A 25,795-nucleotide genomic window follows, 5' to 3' on the forward strand; every position below is an offset into this window, starting at 1 on the left:
AAATGATTACCAGCCATTCCCAAATAGTAAACAAAATCCACACATGATTCTAGATTTAGCTCCTGTATGTTTATACAAGTTTATTTAAAGTTACTACTTATTATCTGCTTTTTAGTTAACGTGGTTCCGTAATCTCGGGCTGTAGATGTATGTATAAATATTTAGGAAAACAGATTTGTTATTGATAATTTCTTTATACCTTACTTACTAGATTTTCATTCGAATTTTGTATTTTTATCTTGTGGTTCAGTTGATTTCGTATATATTGTAACAGTATGATCAGAACGGAAGGCGACGGTAAGGATACTCAGCGTCTCACCACACCTTAGAGGCCCACCCCAAATTAACTCCCAGATACCGTGGGAAACTGTTTAAGCGACTTTGTTACTAAATTACGCTATATAAACGGTATGTTACTTTGTCCCCTGTGATTGATACGTGGCAAACGAAGCACAACTAATTTAACGCGCACATGTCCCACAAAAAAGTACTCGATAGATTCCCTTATTTGCATACATTAGCATGGTAATTTTTAAATGTGTTATTTACATTATTATACTGATATTAACAGAACTCCGTTTTAAAGTGTTTCAACCACTTATGTAGGTGTATTGGAAAAAATAAAATATTGTATTTGGCTGATAATGCAGCTTTGTTAGCTGATACGGGTGGTTTTACTATGTGCTTGTACGTTCCTGCCGCTGCAGCAATTCTCTGTGCAACATCAATGCGAATTGGTTTCGAAAACATTCCTGCAGAAAACGGAAATGCTCATGATAAAACTGAAAACCTAAAGGTCGGTCATTAGAGCAACCACCCACTGTCAGTTGGTCTGAAAACGAGGCTCGAATCTCGGGTATTTTCAATAAAAACGCATCTTTCAAAATTGAGGAATTTACACTTGCATATGTTTCTCGTTTGAACGTGGCTACATACAGACGATTATAATTTTACATTATTACTCGCGTATACAATATTGAATAACGTTTTGGGAGGTTATGTAGGGTATACGAGATACAGTCATCGCTTTTTAAAATCCAAATTATATGATTAATTTACTCAATATATTATAAAGTAAATATATTAATTTTAACAATGTGATCGCAAAATTAAAATTGAATTATTACAAAATACTGCAGCATAAGAGGCCGTGGGCATAGTGGCGGTCGGAAAGTCTGATAAAACGACCTGATACAACGATTACAGTGTGAGGAGTATCTTGGGTTTTCTCAGTATCTCGTCCATTCCGCCATTTTTATCAAATCATAAAACGCATCGTAGTCCCCAACGTTTTGAATTGGAACATGGATCACGTGTAAAGTCACTCACTAGCATAATTGCCTATGCGATTATACACAATCGCGACTGGCAGTCAAACCAATCACTGAAAGCCATTTTATTCTGAAATAATATACTAGACGCATTTTTGTCCGAGATTTATTGCAAAAAACTGATTAAAAAGGTACCAGTAATTGCGAAACATGGATGTAACACAAATGCGGTATGAACAATAATGGTTACGAGTAACCATAGAAACATACGAGGTTATTACGAGGATACCGAAAAGTATCGATGCGACGGCGTACTGTCTGAGTGCACACCTTTCTGTATCCTCGTAATAACCTTATTATACATCTTTTCCTCCCAATGATACATCATGGGAATGCCGAAGTCCAAAAAGTTTAGAACAGAATCAGCGAACTTCTTTGCGTGGAGTTCGGTCAAACCCTGGTGGCAGCCATTTTTTTGTATTATAGAACGCTTACACGCATAATCATTTCGTATTTGGAATTCGCATTTCCTTATATGGTAGGATAAAATACTCCCGTAAAATACAGCAATATTGCGGCACGCTGTAACTTGTGGCGTTAAGCTGACACATGTATAATAATAAACATTATTAGTTTTGACTTTTGTACTGGTGGTACAGGTCAAAACATGCTCAAACAATTCAGGATGTAATTTACCAATTCCATTGTCACAAATGTCACCTGAATTTTCCTTTTATTTAAGTCAACATTAACATAGGACGCGCATGTTTCCATATTCAACATGTTGGTGCTAGTGGTGTTATCGTCTATCATGTACGTAAGAAGTTTTGAAAAGGACGATTGGTTGCAGCAAGGTTCTCAATACGACCCAGGTATATATAACTCAGCTTCCAAGTCATGACCATTGATTGTGTATTGTTAACCGTTTTTGTCGCTAGCATGATCACGTATTATAATAACTATGGACCAGATAAAATGTTATATTTATTGCCGTTCGGACGAAGTCTGAAAACGAACCTCCGAGATGCTTGGACCGATTACGTTCACACATCTCGCATACATCTTGGTATACATATGCACTTGTGGTTGTTAGGTGAACCGATTCACGATGGCCGACTGGTTACCATTGTAGTACTATTTATCAGTATTCTCATGAACGAAAATTGTTGTTTGCTGTTAGGTATGCGACCGGAATGGCCCTGGCTGTGTAAAGTCATCTACCCGAAATCAAGCCCTCTGTCGCCTTTTCAAATACGTTCCCTTCTTCTCAGGAGTCGATACTGTAATTTCTGTGCGAAAATTGTAGTAACCATAATCGCGAAAAGAAGTATTCGTTAAACTTGTCGTCTCGGAGCATACCTGATTCTAAAGGATTCTAGTTCATATTTCGGCCTTCTCTGACGTGTTGTTGTCACTAAGTTAACATCTATTGAAATGAAAACAATAAACATACAAGAAGAAACAAAAAGTGACATGTCCAAGCTAAAAAAAGGACGTGATAGAAAATCATAGATTTGAAGTCATCGAGTGACATCAATATCCAAGTTTGTTACCGCCTCCATTCAGATTCTCAAATATTAAGAATGTATTGATTCTCAAGTGATTGCGGGCGCTGTTTCGCCCGGCTCTGAACGAACCTACTGACGTTACCTGCTGCTAAAGTTGACATGGCAAGCTATATACATTTGTATGTCTCCTTATTTGCCAACGTGACTAGCAGGAATATGCTGCCGTTAACGTTCCCTGTCGGTAATGGTGATTGTTTAGGAATAAAGCCTGATCAGGGGCATAGGTTAATTATTTCATCAATTGTTCAAAACCATGATTATATGATTTAATATGTACAAATTAGACACACATTGTGATGCTTTGAAGCATTTTTTGGCGATGTAAAACGCTAATTTCAATTTCAACAACCTCATTTTTTTCATTTTTACGAATACATTATCAGAAATGTGTATAAAATATAAATTGTTCAGACCTGTCATTTCATAAATAATATAAAATTTTGATTTTTTTGATGGAATTTTTGAAAGTGAGAACAGAATGTTTCATTCGTACATTTTTTGCTCTATTGCGGCGACATGGAAATAAAGTAACGTTAGTAACGTAAAGTAACGTGTGATGAAGCAATTGGCTGAGAGCACTAATCTATTGACCTTAGATCGTGAACCCAGCAAACAACACGGACAAACCAGAAATCATGGCGTGAACAAACTTTATATTGTGTGTTATCTGATTAATGGTTTGGAAAGGAAATGCTTTGATAAAAAAATACCGTACTAGTCAGACTGGTGAAAACAGAAATAACAGTCTAGCGAGACAACTTCTTTATTACATTTGTTGGTTTTCAAAATTAAATATAATTTACTAACATCATATATTATTTGTAATTGATCCATATAAATACAATTATTTAATCATTTTCATCAAAATTGAAGAATAAAATACAAATTTACTTTCATAAATGATCCCGTCAGTCAAAATCTTAGTAAAACAACTGTCACTAAGTTACAAGACGTCATCTATAATCACAGTGAGTCTTACAAGTAATCTTAAACTGGGAACAAGCATACAATGATTGGATTCCATAAATTTCCATTTGAAATTAGTCAGGCTGTGTCACACATGTTGGTGAAATTAAATGTCATACAAGTTTTCTTCTTTTTCTACAGGGAGAAGCCATTCGTATCTTGACTGGCCGAGAATACATTTCGCAGGACACTTTAGAGCCGATTCGCCAACTGGTAACAACAAATGTGAGAACTACGACATAACTAGGTTCGATCAAAACTTACGGAAAAATCCGAATCAAGGTTCATGGAATCCTAAAGGAAGTGGACGTTTCATGTTGGAAGGATGTGAGATCACTTCGGTATGTTATGACAATGGTGAATGCGTTACCACGAATGATGAATTAATTGGTCAGCCTGTTATAAGTAAGTCAACAGTACCACTCTGTGACATAGTGCGCAGTCTATGTGACGTTCCACTCGCTATACACTACCCCGCTAGCGACGAAGTAGCTTTCTAATACAGAATAATATCACTTCATTACAATTATTTGTTGAAGACCGGAAATATGGTGAATTTCCCACATACAATATGAAGACGCCTAGATTAACGACTACTGTAAAACATGTTGAAAAAGCAACATGCAATTTTAGCGAATTGTGGTAAAATGACGTAATAGCGAAATGTTGATTTAGCGAATCTCTCTTGTTATTGTTGATTTCCTGTTTTCACAATACTTGTCTGTCGCGTGCCAATACAAATGCGCAGTTATCACCTCCATAAAAATAAAGTAAACTGTCAAGTGTAATTAGAAAGCGTCCGGATTTTTATGTTCTGAATTACTGTATAAAAATCCCCAGGCATTGGCCATTTTGAATTTATAATAAAATCATTAGCGACATCTTGAATTAGCGAATCAGTTTTCTCGTCAAATTCGCTAAAACGACATGCTCGCGAAAAAGACATGTTTTACAGTATTTTATGCTGAGCCTTTGAGTCAGAAATGCGTGAATGTTGGCGACAGTAATTTATTATTTCCTAAAAAAACAACAAGAAAATGTTATCTTTTATATATCATATCATGCGAACCTTTGATTCTTGATCTGTGTTATTTGCATCAATTCACGTAAGACGTTTCTAAAAATGCAAGACATTTGCACATTGGTCATTTTTGTTGACTTGAGCAACAATAGAACTAGAAGTAAATCGTGTGTATTTCAAGATCATTGACACCAATTAGCATTTACTTTTACAGGGGATTACACTGGAATAAAAAAATGCCTCAGTTTCTTATCCCTCCTCTATGGAGTCAATGTTTTTTGACAAGGACAGATAATATTATCTGATCGTATTGTAATCATGTACACATGAACGTAAGGTCTACCAATTATAAGTCTTAATATATTACATAAGAAGGATGTCTGATCGCCATTCGCATATTTTGTTATGAGTAAACTATGTATGATATATTAGACTGAAGAATGAAGGGAAGTTATTTATTTATCATATACGTGTCTTGGTATGAAATTATAAGATCATCTTTAATTGAAGTCAATGTAATATTGGTATGAAAGAAATGCAACACAATTTCTAATTCACAGTTGAATCAACAGATGTGTTTGCTCTGACATGTTCCGTGATTATGGAATTATGCATTACAAAGTCATAGATGTACGAACATAATATTTTTGTTACGTCACAAACATTTTTCATGAGGATTTTCTATTGTCGCCAAACTAGAAGATGAATCATATGAGAGAATTATGTCTTTCGCATCACTGTTTATTTAACACCATTCTTTCATTTCGTACTAGGTAACTACAATCGCCCTCATGCCAAATTGGTTGGCTTGGACCCTGCATACATGGTGTCATCTATTTTTGGCATGTATATTAAAATACCCCACATGTTCAGTGCAAGACACGTAGAAGCGCCATATACAGACAAGGTCAGGAAATCCTCCAATGTCCCAGGTGATCTGGGTGCTGGAGCTGTCTTCCACTCGCTGTTGGTAGATTTGGAATGGAATCAAAATAATAACAGATATCGCATCCTTGAGGAGATGAAGGGCATTGTTTCCCAGTACCCGGAACCAAGTGCCCTATCCATCAAATCGATTGTGGACAGCTATGAGCATAACTTGGAGTTCAGAAACTGTACTCAAGGACGTATAGTAGGAACTATTGGTATAGCTGGTCCACCAGAACCATTTCATGTTCTACGCCACCGTGAGGTACATCATATTGACAGAGATATGAAGCCAATGAAGGCATCATTTAGAGTTTTCCCCCAACGAGGCAAAATATTGTTAGATATTGGTAATGGGCTTATTCACACTCTAGGCGCTCCAGATTCAGACGTAAATAAACGACTACAAGTCGTATACCCTCATAGTATGAATACCAATTCATACAATTGTATGACACCAGTCGTTGTGTTGGGTGATATTCAGTATGAAAGGGATGATTGGTACACATGTTCTGCTGGAGTTGTTCAGATTCCCACATGTGGTAACTTGAGCACGCAACAGGTTCAACAGATACAAGAAAGACCACTGATAATTCGACGACTTGATCCAAGGAATGGAGAGTGTTTAGACATGTTCTCACAAGAACCATCACACGGGACAATAATTGGCATTATGGGCGACTCATTGTTTCATGTAAATCCTTACGAATCTTGGCAAGTCGTGGTATTTGCATCAAGATTCGGAAAGCCTCTTGAAGGCTTCAAATTAGCAATAACAGAGAAAAGAGAACATACTGACTGTGATGGCATACGATATCCAAATAATGTTCCAGAAAAAGCAGTGAATTACACAAAATCAGCGGACACAGACACAACAGGAATAGCTGTTTTCGATTTTAATAGCAGCGACCCTGGTTCGCCAAGACCAATTGATGGTCAACTGTATGTTTATGACATTGTAAATGAGATTGATAATGATGACGAATCATCCATGGTTAACACTCGAGTTTCTATATTACTATATACTTTATATACTGTATCAGAAGGTGGTCCAACCTGGTACCAAGACATATACCCAATTTTCAAAATGTATGCTAATATGTTTCCAACTATGACTAGTATTCTGAACCTGGCATCATATGAAGATGTGGTGCGGAAAAAAGAAATGTTGAAAGCAGCCATGAGTTTACCATTCACGGATCCATCATACATGCCTGTAACACGTGACCTTTCAAAAAGTAAACAATCAGCTATTTTAGAATGGCTTGATGATCCTAAACTTGGCGCACGCCCTCTCGTAACTTTAGAAGAGTTACATGGATATTTACAAACTGCGTTGGAAATTGAACTCTCTACAATTCCGCCTTACCTCAGTGCACTGTTTTCAATTCGCAAAGGACATAACAACGAAGTATCCAATATTTTAAGAAGTGTTGTTTTGGAAGAAATGCTTCACATGACACTTGTAGCCAATATACTGAGTAGTATATGTGGAAGTCCAACCTTAAATGAAAGTTCTGTCATCCCACGTTATCCATCAACACTGCCTGGAAATGTACATCCAGGACTTACAGTATCACTTGGGCGGTTTTCTCTTGATCTCGTGGAGGATGTCTTTCTTAAAATTGAAGAGCCAGATGAAACATTATCTTTAAGATTTCGACAAACTTTACCTCCCCCACACGAGCCCACTGAAGAAACAGAAATTCCACACCACCATTACGACACAATTGGACAATTTTATTATCAGAATATATGGCAATCTCTTAACTATCTAGCCAGTACTCAAGATAATCTGTTTTCCTGTGCTGATGTTAATAAACAAGTTACTGAACAGCAATGGTATAGTCATGTTGTTGAAAAGCCATTTGCAGTGATGAATATCAGTGATGCATGGAGAGCAATTAAATTAATAACTGAACAAGGTGAGGGAAGTTCACCAACTCAGCCTTATGCCTCTATGGGTGAACTCTCACATTATTACAAATTTCTGGAAATTGTAATGGGATACAGAATTGTTCTTCATGAACCTACATTACAAGAATTTGGTAAAGGAGATATAGAAAATATTTGTCACCTTAGTTACGCATCAATGTTCTCAAAATTAACAACATGCGGAAGTGAAGTGAATGATTGCCAGGCAACGAATTTTATTACCAAATGTGATGTTCCTTATTATTTTACTGGTGAGCGAGTTTCATTCTATGAAAACGGGGTTTGGCCAACAATTGACAATCCCTCAAGTGACCTGTACCCACAAAATTCTAAGGTGCGATATGTGTCCGACAGATTCAATGAAGAGTATTCCAACCTTCTACGATGTCTCCACGAGTCATTCAATGTAAATTCAAGTAACATGGTGGGATGTATGTCTATGATGTCATATTTAGAACAACTTGGCAGACAGTTAGTTGAGATGCCTATTGATTTAAATGGATCTCTGCATGCTTTACCAATATTTGAATACATCGACACAACAGTTGAAATGTAGCAACAACATTTTGGCGGGAACAATTCAAATGGTTTGGGGTATTTCAGGCTTTGTCGGATGGTGTGAATTCATAGTTAGACATGTTCATGGAATTATGTTATATTAGTGTTAACAATTGGCATGCAGCATTTAGAAATGCTTTATTTTGCTCGTTTAACATGTGTTGACCCAGGTGAATTTCGAGGTAAAGTTGACATGGAATGATTACATTTCGACACGTGAGCCGAAGTTTTTGCCTTCAATACCAAAGCAAAATAATTTGGTGCAATTTAATGGGTCTATAGGATGTACAAAATTATATATAGTAGAACATGAACATTGAAGAGATTAGCTCAGACCATACTTCAATGTTGAAGTACAGAAACTTATCTAAAAATGAAATGTTTTCGTAAAAAATGTGTGTTTGTGGGATTTGTTTTCTAGATTCCAATAAATTTGATATTTGGAAATAATCGTTTGGCGAACAAGATCGCACACTACTACAGTACATCCCATGTGCCGCCATAATGGCTCAGTGTTATAGCCAACGTGTCAGAAATGGATCAAAAGTGTCTGCAAAGACGTTCACATTTTCATCATTCATGATTGAAATTTTGAGCGTAATCCTGGAGTTATGGTGTACACAATCAATCAATAGAAGTTGCCGTTGTTGGCACACAGAAATATACAAATATTTTGCAAACTGTGGACAGGATATCAGTGTACATTCCTCCTGAATGTAAAGCTGTCGTTAATTCCCTTTATGGTGCTGGTATCTTGGCTTCGCAATATATAGTTTGACCAGCGGGAACAGGTGCATTACCAAATAAGGTGAAAAACGAGTCAACATTTGATTTTACTGACATAACAACGATTCGAACAGCATGGAGCCAGTGAATGCCGCCGACCAAATTATATGGTGATTCAAATTGTACTCAGTACAGATATTAATAACTAATATTTGCTATTCATATTTCAGGTTTGGTGTTACTAAAACCCCAATCTTCCCCTCACACCGACATTATTTATTCGTTCTTTGGTAACCATGTCATACAGGTAGTATGTATAGGTAATATAGATATGTAGAATATAAATAGATTTGATTGCACGTGACTGGGATTGCCGAGAACAGACGTGACGTGTTTTTACCCCCAAAATTGTGTACTATTCTCTCGCGTCCACTGTTCTAAATGTCATCGTTACATATGTCAGAGGAACAATAAATACAACGACGTGGTACAAATACTAGTTCAAACAAATGAAACCAAATATTGAGCAATTATTGTTGTTTTGAGAACAGTTTACATGACATACATTTTACATTATTTGACTAACCTTTTTTCCAATTTTAAAAACAATCTCAACCAACAACCCTAGCAGAAATACCCTAGCAGAATTGTTTCAACCCTATTGTACCACATAACAATTTGAGATAAGGGAAGGTGTTTTCACTATAGGTACCAATGTAGACTGTCGACAGTCGGTTGTACCTAATATTAATTTGTTATTATTAATAAATATTGTGTATAAACGTAATTGGCGAGAATAATTTGCGAACGCCGGGACAGGAAGTATGGCGTGCCGTTAGGCACGACCGACTGTTCGGCGATGCAATTCACTGGTAAGATTTTTTACCTGATCCGGGTACTTTCAATATGCAAATAAATAGTCGCGCAGATGTCTATCATTTTATCTTGGAAAATCGTGAAAAGGGTCAGGGGTCGCTGGCTACGAGGATCGCCCACGACTTACGGGAAGTTTGTTTTGACTGTATTATACGCGAAAGGCCGCAAACAAAGCACGTTGTTTCTAGGCGATTTAATAGTTTTCTTTGCTATTTTGGTTGGAGTGACTGTATTCACTGTGTTCAACCACGCATTGTGTTCAACCAACGCATTTGATCAGGTGGTCATAATGAATTCATTTGCATACATTATGTTAATATAAATTATTTCAAATATGAATTATTCATATCAACTAGAAACCTGCAGACGGGGACAGTCTCTCGGGGCTAAAGTCCCTCGCGTGAAATGGTTCGCATTTCCCATAAACGCCTTCGGCGTAACGAATGTCTAGGAAGCACAATTACATTAGGCCAGAGGACTGTCTAGTACCAATGATGAAAACGTTTGTATTGATATGCCGCCATTTTGATTTGAATATGGGGAATCGCAATAATTTGATACAATGTGACCTCAAGAATCGGTGTCGCCAGATGGCGCTGTTATAAGCCGTTGTTTACTGCTGTATTTAGTAGAATTGGTCATGGCAGCAAATTAGATGTACATTTTGTTTTACATACACTCGCGTGCCCTTGCGTCATTGTAAAGAATACATAACATCTTTTTATTCTTATCGTCGATACCGTTATTATTGATGATATACCATGTCCCGTTCACTGCGAGATCCCGCGTTATGCGTGGAATTCGCCTGTGGTAGATAGGCATTTTGACATTGAACTATGAAAAAGTTAAATCATTATTTTTTTGTGGCGGACGTCCGGTCCGCGTCTTTCACGCATCACGCGAGATCTCGCAGTGAACGGAAATTCGCCTATAATTGGAAGCCCTGTGTCCTCCTGTATACTACAGCGTGACATGTAAAGTCTGGTATGGTGGACTCATTACTCGCTATGAACTGAAACAACCTGATGTATGCTGCAACCTGCCAATAAGTATGATAACGGGAAGGATGTACTTTGCTTATCAAACTGGTATAAACGACAAACGAGTTTTCCGGTAAGGGACAACAATGTACTTTGTATTTATTGTAGCAATAATCCTATATATTCGGTTGATATTTGAACACCACTAACAAACATGTCACACTCTTTGTTTATAAGTTGTTTTTTCCAAGTTACAATTATCTTTCACTGATATTGTGATATTTGCCTCGCACATAATGGCTATTTTTTTTTATAAATTACAAATGTGTGAATCATAAATTTTTACACCGTACGATATCTTTCAATTCAGACACGAATAAAATCACAATTTCGGGTACATAGCTTGGTGTAACAAACACCATATAGCACTTGAATAACGACGCGACAAGTAGACACTCAGTTGAGTGGATCGTTCGTGTCTACTACTCAGTTTACAAATGATCAATTTTGGCTTCTATGCATTCTCTGTTTATATAATTTATAATCATCGAAATAATTCACCCAAATTTCTGTTCAGCTTTTATCATAACTGTTATGACAAACCAGCAACAATCGTGCCTCAACAATAAGGTTGACAACAGTTTGCTATTATTTGATCCCTTTTATCGCGTTGTTTCTGTCCAGCGTGGCACGTATGTGTCCTATAGACGTACAATGCAACTGTCACCGTCGACTGTTGCTGTATGGGTCCGTAATGGTGCACACATTGTTATTCAAATGCCATACGATTTCAAATTCCATGTAGCGTGCTGTCATTGTTGTTTGTAGTGGTTGATACTCACAACCCGTTGTATTCATATTAAAAGTAAATATGCAATAACAGTCATCACCAAATACACATGTAGAAAAAAGGTGTGTTTGAAGCTTGTCGAGTTGAATATATCGTCCCTGTGCAATATTCACTGTTTTCACTACTTCGCCATGAATTAGAAGTTTAAACGTGAAAATATATAGTTAAAGCCCCCTCCTTTAACTATATATTTCGTCGTCACCTGCGTATGCGTCAGATGGCCATAGTGTGTCATTGTTTACAAACAAACGTTTACCCATGAGCCTTTGCGCTTTTAGCGTTTGTTGTTATCGTCGCTTGGGACTCAATTCCCGCGCGTGCGCGATCCTCCCGCTGTAAGATTGGATATTATTTTTTTTCCGTTGGAAATATTATTTCTTCGCCATATACCAATGCAATTGTGATCACTGTCTGTTTTTTTTTTGTTACAGAATATGGCTACCATGACTTTTACGTATTGGTCACGTTTACTAATATCACTTTGCATCGCTGTTATATTCATTGATGGTTTTTGGTACAAGCACAATCTACAAAGCAGAGGTAAAACAAATATTGGCGACCAAAACGTAAACATATCTCAGCTGTTGGCCAATTATCGTTGGTTGAACAGAACCAATGTTATTCCAAATTATTACACAGTTGGAACACGGAACCAGTTTCTACAACGAGGTCACCCTATAGTGTTTGTTCACAATCACAAATCCGCAGGAAAGACAATGAAGCACTGTTTACGTGATCTCTTCGTCTTAACAAATAGCTTGTCTTCCAACAGAAATACGTTAATGGTTTTCAACGATTTCGAAGATATCTACAGAAAGTTAGCGTCATCAAACATTCCTGAAAATGTTATTTTCAGAGGTGGATATACGTTCGGAGTTTGCAGTCTTCTAACTCGACCATGTTCATACTTTACTGTATTAAGAGAACCATATGAACGTACAGTATCACATTACATTTATTGTATGAACAACACTATAGATCATATCTGTAAACCGCATGGATCGTATAACAAGACTATCAATGAATGGGCACTGCGGGTTGGAAGTCATTTTACTGAACAATTGTTTAATAATGTTGATCTGTGTTCTGGCAAATATAAGAACAAATCACAAAAACGCACATCAAAATGTTGGCTGAAGCTTCAACGTTACTTTAAAGATATGCTAACAGAGAAGGAAAAAGACGCATTTTTGGGCTACCCGCTGGATAATATACATAAATGGTTCACTGTCATTGGTTTATCAAGTGAAATAGATGTGACTTTTGATTTATTGGAGAAGGCGTACGGTTTACCATTCAGTGTCTGCAAGGAAAGTAACTGGACCGTAACACAGACTAACATAATTAAAAGACATGACAAATCACAAAGATATGATTTGATGAAAAAGTTGTTAGACGACCCGGAAGTAGAAAAGGTTCTACATTATGACGTTAAACTTTACATGAGAGCTGTCGACATATTCAAAGAAGAGAAGACGATGCTTGAATCAAATAAGACGAGTTGAATAGCAGAAATAACGTACTATAATATATGGAGCTTTGCTGTCGATCCGTGTATTTTTATTCTCTAAAATTTATTCAATAGAAAACATATTGGTGATGGAAAATATTACGTTCAGCAGAAATGTTAATTCAACTGATTTTAATATGGTTGCATTTCAGCAACCGTTCGATAAAATAAACTAAAACTTAATATACGCATGACTTTTTGTAGTTTAATGTCTGATCATTGTTCGGAATTATTATGTGAATACTAATTAGCTGATATACATAATATGTACCTTTTAGCAAGTGTATAAGTATTCACAATTAATTAATTAATTGTCGAAACAATGTAAAAGCAATTCATTAAATATTGAAGTTTTGGTATATGGCATATGGAATCCTGTTCAAAACTACTGTCCAACTGGTTCAAGTTTTTGAGACGATATTTTTGAATGCGAAAAGCCATATTCTGTTAATTGCTAGTGCAAATAAATTATTTATACACACCCAGTAAATCTAAATACATGTCAGTTTGTACCTTTGTTCCGGACCCCTGAATTGAAGTAAAACAAAACAAAACAAAGTGAAAAATCTGTTATTTACACAAAAGTATAGGGCATTTGTATAGCTGTTGCTTTTGCAACCAACCAACCAACTGATCGCAGACTATGTTTGACATTTTAATGTTAAATGTTGTGTGTAATGTTTGAAGTGCATACGATTTGCACACTCATGATTAGTTTGACGTCATTATTATAATATAGGTTCTAAATAAAAAAAGTTATTGTAGACAAGATTTTATCTCGTGCGCATTCAATTTAATCACGCTTTAATCACGGCCAGAGCATGGTTGTTATGATTTTTTTTCATGAAGTTCATAATTTAAAACCATTTCTTTTAAATAGCCAACAATAATAGATAATTTGGCAACAGCTGTAGTAAATTACGTGTATTAGACGGTTCTACACTTAAACTTGACACTCATAGTATCGGCATAATAAAACAAACAAATAGAAAAACTGCAGCACCCTCTCCAGTATCCACTTTTTGAGAACAGTTTAAACAGTAAATGCCACAATAAAAGTCCACAGTATGCAGCTAATTTGTGAGTGTATCTAAAAGATTACAACTGCCAGTCTGGTCATGAAACAATAATCTTTGCATTCTCATCATTTGATGCAAGATAGCAGTAAGGTCACATAACATGTGATGTGATGTGAAAACTAAGGATCGTTTAATCGCCATTGCATTGAAATCGGTCGAGTGGATGGGACCAATATGACGCACGATACATAATGTTATAGGAAATATCACATAAAATAATCAGTGAGAGACTGTCAAAGAGAGGTTACGTTCTTCGTTGTATGTGAGCTTGGTGCTTGGATCATTTTGATTAGAACAAACGTTTAAGCATATGGCCTGTCACATTGTTTTCATTCTTCCACATTTGATTGATCATTCTTTTGTTGTTTTCACGAAGTACATATAAAGAAAACGACAGTTATTATTAATGTGACCAATTTGGTTTGTATTATTCAATGGATTTTGTTGGTTTTGCAGTTTACCTGGTTCAATGAACCTCTTTTTTGACACAAAATTGTTTGGATAGATTCCAATGTTTTGTTTCTGGATTACTAGGCATCAAGCAGACAGCGCATTCCATTGCATACGGGTGTGACAATTCTTGTGTGTCGCCCTCATTTGACAGGATAATTAGTCAGTTTTTGTTAACTTGGCCATGCAGTGTTTCTTTATATTCTGGACTCCTAAAGTTAATATTCCAATATATTGCACATGTCCAGACCATATTCATATTTTCATGCGCGTCAAACCTGGTGTCATGATGAATGTCTAGCAAAATAATTAATCAAAGAGATATAAACTGAACAAAATATACCTCGGTCTTATTAAGAAGAGGTTGAACAGTCAGGGAATACGTGGCGTATCAAATGTTCTTCCTACTATTAACCTTTATTTTATCAGTGAAAAGACTAATGAACTTGCATTGACCTGTATCGCACGTTACAATTTACGTTGATATGTTGTATATAATGAGTGATCTATAATGTTCACGCATATATTGTTATACATTTTCCTACTATAAAAATAGTATGCAGCTAGGATGTCCAATAGTTAAGAATAGCAAGCGCTTTTTACAATTCATGTCAGAACGTGATTGTATATTTTGTTATATTTTCTTCGATATGTTAATTGAGGCAAATCATTTTATGAATAATAACTCTTTGAATATATCATTTCGTTATGAATATACTGAACAGTCAGAATGATGTATGATCATACGTTCTGTAGACTTTCATTTTGCGATTGTTAATTACGATCATGATTGAGTGGAACTGAAAACGCAGTGATAGTATTTGGTGATATTAATCCTTATCACAATTGTCGGGATCACTAATGTGAATTAAGACTAAGGATACATAGACCAAAATTCCATTTGTCAAGAGTTTATAACAATCAAACAAATATGACGAATAACATGACGAACCAATGACTAAATGACTAAATCTGCCAACACATTGAACCTTTTGGCTATTCTTTATTGTGTAGACGGAGTCAATAAAGTTGTATACATCTTTCCCCAGGAATGTGTTCATTCTTTGTGAAAAGGTAGGTCATTGCTATACATGGTCATATGGGAAATAAAAAAACGTACCAATTGTGTTAGGTAAACATGCTTTAAATTTGACCCGGATACAAAAGACACAATTGAGAAAAGTTTCCACCCAATTATTACTACTTGTTGGCAAATCGAAAAAATGAAACAGTGTGTTTGGAAATAAAATCAAAACAAGAAAAATAAGGCAATTTTAATAATTTGTCGCGTCCGAAGATATGGGCGGTAACATGTATTTTCAATCGGGAATTTCTGCTTGTCCAATAATAACCATTGACACCACACACACAATGGTGATAAAACTAATTCACTTTTATTGTCATTGTCTAAGCACTTTCTGATATGAATATGTGTTGTACTTTATTTTGTAGATATTTGATGGCAATATCTACATTATTTTTTTTCTAGGATAGAAACTATAACATAGACTAAAGCTAAACAAGAAATACTGCTTAAATAATAATTGTAAAAAAAATATAAACTTCATTGATCAAGCCTCGCCTAAAACTGAGTGAACTGAGCTTTTTTCTCTAAGGGCCAACTTTGTACCAGTCTATATGACAAAAGAGATGATTTCAATTTTACTATCATCAATTTTCCACACCTTTACAGCAATATTCCATTCCATATTTATTGGGTAATATATATAATAATAATATAATATAATATATATGCCTGTTCATGCCTGTTATTGAATATGCCTGTTCATGGCGTCAATATTTGTCTGATGTAGATTTCAGGTATCATATAGAAACTGTCGATTATAAATATTTGCCACACTTGAAGCAGAATGATATGCGATCACTCTTCCCGTACATACATCCTTTTCTTTCTCATTTCACTACGTTGTGTAGTACTTGCAGTTTGGCATGTCATGTCCACATGTATATTGGTGCACGAGAACAACACATTAGACAAGTACACCATAGTACATAGTTAAAATGTTATATGGACCACATGGTATAGATGAAGTGATGTCAGAGTAATTAAATACTGCTCCACATGTAGCATGCCTATACCAGACGATATTTATTCCCAAGCTGTCTGTTGAATCTTATGATGAGTAATTGTCTAGAAAACTTTTGGTTTAATAGGTTGGACAAAAATAATACAATATCTCTTTGAAAACCTAAAACTCTAGCATATCGAATGAGTTGAGAAATGTATAACATCTAGGCAGGAGAAAGTGGTGGTGAACATTTACGATAGTCAAATTAAAATAATGAGTTTATTTAATTAATTTTTTTCATTTAAGGTTTGTAATATGGTCATCTTTGGCGAGACTATTCACTACCACGAACTGTAAATTGTCCTTTTGTATATAGCGTTATTTATTTGAACACATGTGCTTCATGGTATTCATTTCAACAAACAGCATTCGCAACCCAATACAACAAATTTACAATATGATTGACTGAGAAGATGTGCATTTTGAAAAAAAGTGAAACCAGACATACCCCAGACCATTCGTCCCGGTGTTATCGCTATCGCCACACGAGACTCCAGCTTGTCTCCTATACAATTTGACTGCGCACATCCAGAAAGTAGATGTAGCTGTGATTGGCGGAATACTAATGAGTTGAGTGTCAATCAAACGCCCACGCTATCTTTAGTAAACAAAGTCACGTGACACGCGCCATTTTAGTTTTGGCAGGCGATTTCAAGGCAGCACGCTTAACCCTTTCGTTCACAGGTTGGGAGATATTAGAATGACTGACAATTTCACGCCACTGTTTTACATTATTGGCGGATTTTTCTGCGCTATCAATCTTTCTCTTACAAACTAGACATAGATGAGACGACAGAGTCGCTCCTTTCACAACGTCGCACTGGATCAAATTGGAAAGACGATTTCCATAAGTTATCCCTCCTGCTTTTCCTGGCTTGAATAAATTCACACACGACTTTAACTGTCCACAAACTCGAAGACTACACGAACACAGTCTACAATAGTCGTCCGCAACAATATGTATGTATTTCTTCGGTGTACTGGTGCACGAATGCACCATGACACGGTGTTTCTCGGGTGTCGCCATCGCTGAGAATGCCGCCGGCGCAATTTTTCACCCAACTCGCGATTCTGTTTTGCAACATTTTATCAATATTCCCTTTGACAAAATCGCCGACAAAAGCACCGCTTTGCTGATCTTTTGTTCTATAATTCTTAATGCAAACACCGACCCTAGTAGTAATTAGTAACGTCGCCTAGTACATATGAACGGTCGTCATTGCAAATCGAACATCCTTTTGAAATTTGGACGTCGGGCAGGCGATTTCAAGGCACCGCACTTAAATATTAGCAACATATTTTTCTGAGCGGTTGTTTATTCTCTTTCAAACGAGACATAAATGTGACGACATAGTCGATCCCTTATCCACCGCTAAGAATGCCGCAATATTTCGTTCGTTTTGCAACATGCCACAAATCGTCGAAAAAAACACCACTTCGACGGAAGCTTGCGTAATAAGGGGGTTAAAACAAGAAAACAAATGCCATGTTTAATACATATCGACCTGTTTTACTTGCGAAAGATAACGGAACATGAACTCGTTTCGTGCGACTTCGGAACCCGAAGGAACACACCAGTCCGCAGTCGAATGCGATTGGCTATCGATGTCAGTGCAAAGGTCATATGAATATTAAAATTAAGTGGGCGGAAGGAAAATTGTATAGGAGACAAGCTGGAGTCTCGTGTGGCGATAGCGATAACACCGGGACGAATGGTCTGGGGTAAACCAGACACTGTTCCAATGACGATTTCATGTATTAGTTATATATATATATATATATATAATTATATACTTAATACAACATTGAATCTCAATAAAGACATATGCGACAAAGAGTGGGTGGGAATTTGTTTGCATTTGCTCAATTGTTATATTATATTATATTAAAGATAATGGTTTTGAACATGCCAAATATATAAACGAGTGAATGGGACATAATTTATTGTTAAAATCTCAGGAGGGTGATAATAGAAACAACTACTAATATGATAATTTGCATATTTGAATACATGCACATTATTAAATTTATATTAACTTGTAAATATACTGTGCATATTGTATCATTAATCAATCAAGTGAGAATTCTTGCAAACATTTCAGTCAGTGACATTTAAACAGTTTTCAAATACATTAAAATTGGACTTTGTGGAACCATATACCACTGGTCAACACTGGCCACATGATACTGACTTCACATGACTATACTATAAATGCTTGATTGAGACATGAAAACGGTTAATTAGTCTTCAACACAGAGAATCCATCTCACCCACGACTTGCATAAAATAATTAACATTCAAATGAAGCTTGATGACAATTTCTTGTTCTAATTAATTAACCAATAGTAGTGTGCACTTAAATAATAATATGCCTGAATGTGTGCACTGGAAATCAATAATTGTATCATCAATTCTATGAATTTCTATTTTAATGTATTTCTTTTGCTACTTTATATAGGTGTATTCAAAAGTTGGCGAAGCATGTTGTGGTTTATCTGGTTTTATGGGTATCTCCACTAACTGTCTGCCAAGTTGTTCTAAATATGACATCATAGACATACATCCCACCATGTTACTTGAATTTACATTGAATGACTCGTGGAGACATCGTAGAAGGTTGGAATACTCTTCATTGAATCTGTCGGACACATATCGCACCTTAGAATTTTGTGGGTACAGATCACTTGAGGGATTGTCAATTGTTGGCCAAACCCCGTTTTCATAGAATGAAACTCGCTCGCCAGTAAAATAATAAGGAACATCACATTTGGTAATAAAATTCGTTGCCTGGCAATCATTTACTTCATTTCCGCAGGTTGTTAATTTGGAGAACATTGATGCGTAACTAAGGTGACAAATGTTTTCTATATCTTCTTTTCCAAATTCTTGTAATGTAGGTTCGTGAAGAACAATTCTGTATCCCATTACAATTTCCAGAAATTTGTAATAATGTGAGAGTTCGCCCAAAGAGTCATAAGGCTGAGTTGGAGAACTTCCCTCACCTTGTTCAGTTATTAATTGAATTGCTCTCCACGCATCACTGAGATTCATCACTGCAAATGGCTTTTCAACAACATGACTATACCATTGCTGTTCAGTAACTTGTTTATTAACATCAGCACAGGAAAACAGATTATCTTGAGTACTGGCGAGATAGTTAAGAGATTGCCATATATTCTGATAATAAAATTGTCCAATTGTGTCGTAATGATGGTATAGAATTTCTGTTTCTTCAGTGGGCTCGTGTGGGGGAGGTTGAGTTTGTCGAAATTGTATAGGTAATGTTTCATCTGGCTCCTCAATTTTAAGAAAGACATTCTCCACGAGATCAAGAGAAAACCGCCCAAGTGATACTGTAAGTCCTGGATGTACATTTCCAGGCAGCGTTGATGGGTAACGTGGGATGACAGAACTTTCATTTAAGGTTGGACTTCCACATATACTACTCAGTATATTGGCTACAAGTGTCATGTGAAGCATTTCTTCCAAAACAACACTTCTTAAAATATTGGCTACTTCGTTGTTATGTCCTTTGCGAATTGAAAACAATGCACTGAGGTAAGGCGGAATTGTAGAGAGTTCAATTTCTAACGCTGTTTGTAAATATCCATGTAACTCTTCTAAAGTTACGAGTGGGCGTGTCCCGAGTTTAGGGTCATCAAGCCATTCTAAAATAGCTGATTGTTTACTTTTAGAAAGATCACGTGTTACGGGCATATATGATGGATCCGTGATTGGTAAACTCATGGTAGCTTTTATCATTTCTTTTTTCCGCACCACATCTTCATACGATGCCAGGTTCAGAATACTAGTCATAGTTGGAAACATATTAGCATACATTTTGAAAATTGGGTATATGTCTTGGTACCAGGTTGGACCACCTTCCGATACTTTGTATGAAGTATGTAGTAATATAGAAATTTGAATGTTAACAGTAGATGATTCATCATTCTTCACTGTTGTCGAATTACCAATCTCATTTACAATGTCATAAACATACAGTTGACCATCAATTGGTCTTGGCGAACCAGGGTCGCTGCTATTTACATGGAAAACAGTTATTCCTGTTGTGCCTGTGTCTGCTATGTTTGTAAAACTCACAGCTTCCTCTGGAATATTAAATGGATATTTTACCCCATTACAACGTGTCACGTGGTTCGTAGCAGGATTTAATGTCAATTGCATACCTTCAAGAGGCTTCCCGAATCGTGACCCAAATACTATTACTTGCCAATTATCCCCAGGATCGACACGAAATATAGAATCACCCAACACCCCAGTTGTTGTGCCATGGATTTTTTCTTGTAGCCCTATGTCTATGCAGTCACCAGTCCCAGGATCGATCTGTCGAATAAGCAATGGTCTCTCCTGTATCTGTTGAATTTGCTGCATGCTCAAGTTGCCATGTGTGGGGATCTGGACAATTCCGGCTGAGCATTCGTACCAATCATTACTTGTATACGGAATATCACCCAACACAATGACTGGTGTCATACAACTAAATGAAGCGGCATCCACACTAACAGGATATACGACTTGTAATCGTTTATTTAATTCTGGATTGGGTGCACCTGAACTATGAATAAGTCCATTGCCAATATCTAACAATATTTTGCCTCTTTGGGGGAAAGCTCGAAATAGCGACTTTCCCATTTTTGTGCCAAATGGGTGGAGTTCACGGTGCCGAAGTGTATGAAATGGTTCTGCTGTACCAGCTATGCCAATAGTTCCAACTACACGTCCTTGAGAAAAATTACCAAAACTTTCACTCATTTCAAAGTAGTCCACAATCATACTGATAGACAGGGCATTTGGCTGTGGATATTGGGAAGCAATATCCTGCATCTCCCGGAGAATCCGATATTTGTCCATATCCTGATCCCATTGCAAATCCACTAATAGTGATTGGAAAACTGCCCCAACAGCTCCATCAGCATTTTGATCCGTGGCTTTCTTGAATCTATCTCTATATTGTGCATCAACATATCTGGCTTCGAACATATGTGGTATTTTAATATACATACCGAAGATAGACGTGATCATGTGTGCAGTATCTAAATCCGCCATTTTTGCATGAGGGCGATTGTAGTTACCTAGTATAAAAACAAAAGATAATTGTTACTATTGCACAATTCACATTTACTAAATAAAGCAATGATAGCTTTCGTTTGTCAAGACTTTGGACGATAATAGCGAGGGTCATATGGACTGGATACGATATGAACAATATATAAAAAAAGGCTCTGCGCATTCCTATTGTACATTATAAGGTCATACTGACTACTGAAACTGTTTTTGTTGCAGAACCAAGTTTAGTGTGACAATTTGTTTGACTTCGCACAATATATCGCACTCTAAGTTTGTCTAAGTCGATACATGTTGAAACTTTCCGTATTTCACTTCAGTAGCCAGAATTCATTATGCATACATGAAGCAAATGTTAAATAAGATTTGTTCACACTTTATGATGTATTGACTTCTTTCATTATATTATAATGATGGATGTTAGTTCTATGCCATTTGGGCACACATAATGAGACTGAATAGTAAAAGTATTTTGAAATAAACGTGATTAAGAGGTTGGAACATCAAACAACACGTTTCAAACATTTAGCAAAACATTATCAGTCAGTCATTTCGTAGTAACCATTAAATAGAACCTTTGCAAACGAACAATATCAACATATCAAAACTTCCTATTAGAAAATCAGCAAAACAAAAATTAAATGAAGCTGGTTATTAAGTATGTGAAATAAGTTAATTGCATTCAGCCACTCACTGAGTTGACCCACTCACTGTTTTTTTTTTTGATGTCCTCGAAAGCAAATCTTTTGTAACTTGTGCGCGCCCGGAAAGTGAGCAAATATAATCCAAACCTATTTCTTACGAATAATATGTGTCGTCATAAACAAAGGATATACCCGCAACATTCTAGCAGCATATTTCGAACAGCAAAATCTTCAGACAATAACGATTCATATATATTGTGAAATATATTGTACTGTTGACTTACTTATAACAGGTTGACCAATCAATTCATGGTGTGGTGTGGTAACGCATTCACCATTGTCATAACATACCGAAGTGATCTCACATCCTTCCAACATGAATCGTCCACTTCCGTTAGAATTCCATGATCTTATTTTAGGATTTTTCCGGATGTCTTGATCAAAACTTGTTATGTCATAGTTCTCACATTTATTGTTACCCGTAGGCGAGTCGGCTCTGAAGGAACCAGCAAAATGTATTCGCGGCCAGTCGAGATATGAGTGGCTACTCACTGTAATGAAAACACAACATTATATACATTATATAATCATAACCACAAATATTTAGTTACAGTGGATGGAATAATTATTCCAAACTTTACTTACAAGAATTTCTTTCATACACTATTCAGCAAGTTGCTATCAAATACTAAAATACGACCAGCCATATTTTGGCATATCACAGCTTTTAGAAGATACCTATATATGCCTATATATTTAGAAATAAACATATCAGAAAATCAGACACTTATGCAAATTTTGATTGCTTTATTACTTGTGATATAACTAGTAAACTAAATAACATCAATATGCAAATGAAATTTCTATATATTATAGAATTCATAGCTGTACCTAATTATCATAAAACCAGTTCAGAGCTCTATCATAAAATAAGACTTGGGGAAAATGTATGTTGTTATGTTGACAAAATTTGTATATTTGCATGTATTTAAAATTATTCATGAATCAAACAGTCAAGAATTAATTGCCAGTCATTTACATTTTACAGGACGTCAAAACATAGGTAACAGAAGATTATATGACCCCTTGAGTAACTAGTGCAACAACTCCACAATTCATCTATTGACATGCAAATTAGTGTATATATTTGTTCTATTTTTGACATCAAATCAATCAAATAATATCAAAGTAGTACTCAGTGGTCACTCATCAAATTCCTTCACATTTTTTAAAAATGAATTTGGTATATCTTTCAATTACTTTTAGCAGTACTTTTTGAGTTAACGAGTAGATCTTTAACAAAGGATTGATTTACTTAACAATGGCGTTACCATACGATGGTTGCATTTAACGTAACATCAGTTTTATTGTGAATCATGGGCCTCAAAAAGTATAGTTTGGCGTTGTTTACATTAATTCTTCTATGAAAATAATTAGGGTGAATTTCACTTACAATTTTTACTTTACCCGAAAGACGAAAGAAAAAGAATGTGGCAAATGAGCTAATCCAGGTCAGTGGAATAAATCTATATAATAATTGCCATTGTCTCCCTATGTGTTATAAAAATCACAACATGTACATTTTACAATATATCTCTGAAGGATTATGGGAGATTATTTAATTTGAGTATTACTAGTAGTTTCATATACCAACTAAAATATGCGTGATGTACCATTCACAATTTTCCAAACCCCCAATGTGATGTGAATTCCACAGAATATGTAAAGACCATGTAATAAATTGACTCTACAACTACTATCTCACTATTATACCAACGCCTTCCCGAAACAGTGAGTATATTGATGGCTAAAAAATATTCCATATGCAAACGCGTTCACTAATAGACTCACGTAAATTGCGATTCCTGTCTTAAGATAAACAAGGATCGGAACAACAGAAAAAGATTATATTATTGTAATATTAATATGTAATATCCCTTATAAATCTTAAATGAATTGAACATGGAAGTTACGGAACAATTATCAGAGATAGAAAATGGACATGTATTCTGGACAATCCACACATAATGACAACTGAGCTATATATACCTGGGTCGTATTGAGAAGCTTGCTGCAACCAATCGTCCTTTTCAAAACTTCTTACGTACATGATAGACGACAACACCACTAGCAACACCAACATTATTGTGTGTAGCATATACTTGGTAATTTCGGCTATTTGCATGAGGGCAGGAACAACATCGGCCAATTACCGTATCCGGTGGACAGCAGTTCGGAGACACAATATCTCAATTATTTAAGTGTGTTAAATAATGATGCAAACAACAGATATGTTGCTAATAGACCACTCACTGAAAACGTGATATTTAGGAAATCAAAATGACAATTGCAGCAACGAAAAGCGGATATTTGAAATGACTTCCTGCAATAAATCATGTTTTAAACAGTGAACCGGTAGAGCCCATTATTTGCGGGTTGTCGTGACAAGCACTATTTTAAACGTACGTCATCCTCTGTGTGTTCACTCCATTCGTAATTAGTGTTATAACTACCAAATATATATTACACTACGACTTGACACTAGGTACAGTGAATAAACTACCACTTGACATTTAGTACGGAGAAATCCCGAAACTATCTGTAGTGTTTAAGTCATGGGTATCCACGAGTCGACGACGTTGCGTGAAGTATTTTGTATTGAGTTGATACCATTCGATTCCTAATTTTCTGTACGTATTACATTGTAAATTTCAGGGTTGTAAAAGATCTCTGATTTCAAGTTTAGAATGTTAAGCTTACTGATTGAGGTTCAAATACATTATTGTACGAAAAGAATCTTTCAGAAATACTCAGTTTCAAAATTTCCCAAATACACTGAAGCAGTCGACATGCATTTGTTTTTGATTTTCAACAAAATCCTGATAACATAGTTCTTACTTTGATGTCTCAAAATAGGCTTTAGATCTTTGTTTTAGTGATCCAAGACTCCAACTCCCCGCTCCACTCATCAGCAGTGTTCACTAGGTCAGTAGGCTATACCACTGAATGTGTGAGCTGAGATGTGCCTCGTGTTGTAGTTTGTTTTCAGCGGAGAAATGTTTGGTAGTACAACTGAATCGCTCGTATAAATAATTATGTATATAATTCGTGTGAATCTAGTAGCTTAATTGACTAGATTAACCATATATCATTTTATAATGGTGAATAAAACACGGGAGTTATACTAATTTACACATATACTGTCTTTAATAACCTACATTTCCACAAGAATGCGAAAATTATGCTGGAACATACCAC

The 25,795-nt window shown here is 36.0% G+C and overlaps 3 protein-coding genes across 3 annotated transcripts; 2 read left to right on the forward strand and 1 right to left on the reverse strand.

Annotated features, from left to right (window-relative positions):
- Positions 1 to 2,052: 2,052 nt before the first annotated feature.
- Positions 2,053 to 8,244, forward strand: LOC144350402 (uncharacterized). Its single transcript, XM_085504652.1, has 3 exons — positions 2,053 to 2,143; positions 3,947 to 4,210; positions 5,600 to 8,244. Exons 1-3 carry the CDS (start codon positions 2,053 to 2,055, stop codon positions 8,242 to 8,244), a joined length of 3,000 nt encoding a protein of 999 aa, XP_085360778.1.
- Positions 8,245 to 10,772: 2,528 nt separating this feature from the next.
- On the forward strand, positions 10,773 to 13,379 carry LOC146737990 (uncharacterized). The gene is made up of 2 exons (XM_085504770.1): positions 10,773 to 10,961; positions 12,110 to 13,379. Exons 1-2 carry the CDS (start codon positions 10,878 to 10,880, stop codon positions 13,181 to 13,183), a joined length of 1,158 nt encoding a protein of 385 aa, XP_085360896.1. The 5' UTR covers positions 10,773 to 10,877; the 3' UTR covers positions 13,184 to 13,379.
- Positions 13,380 to 19,253: 5,874 nt separating this feature from the next.
- LOC144352886 (uncharacterized) lies at positions 19,254 to 24,680 on the reverse strand. Its single transcript, XM_085504653.1, has 3 exons — positions 24,587 to 24,680; positions 22,822 to 23,088; positions 19,254 to 21,901 (listed from the first exon to the last, which is right to left on the reverse strand). The coding sequence occupies exons 1-3, from the start codon at positions 24,678 to 24,680 to the stop codon at positions 19,254 to 19,256; spliced, it is 3,009 nt and encodes a 1,002-aa protein (XP_085360779.1).
- Positions 24,681 to 25,795: the final 1,115 nt, after the last annotated feature.

The sequence above is a fragment of the Saccoglossus kowalevskii genome, chromosome 10 (genome assembly GCF_978046115.1).
Source record: "Saccoglossus kowalevskii chromosome 10, keSacKowa6.1, whole genome shotgun sequence".
NCBI classification, from domain to species: Eukaryota; Metazoa; Hemichordata; class Enteropneusta; family Harrimaniidae; genus Saccoglossus; species Saccoglossus kowalevskii.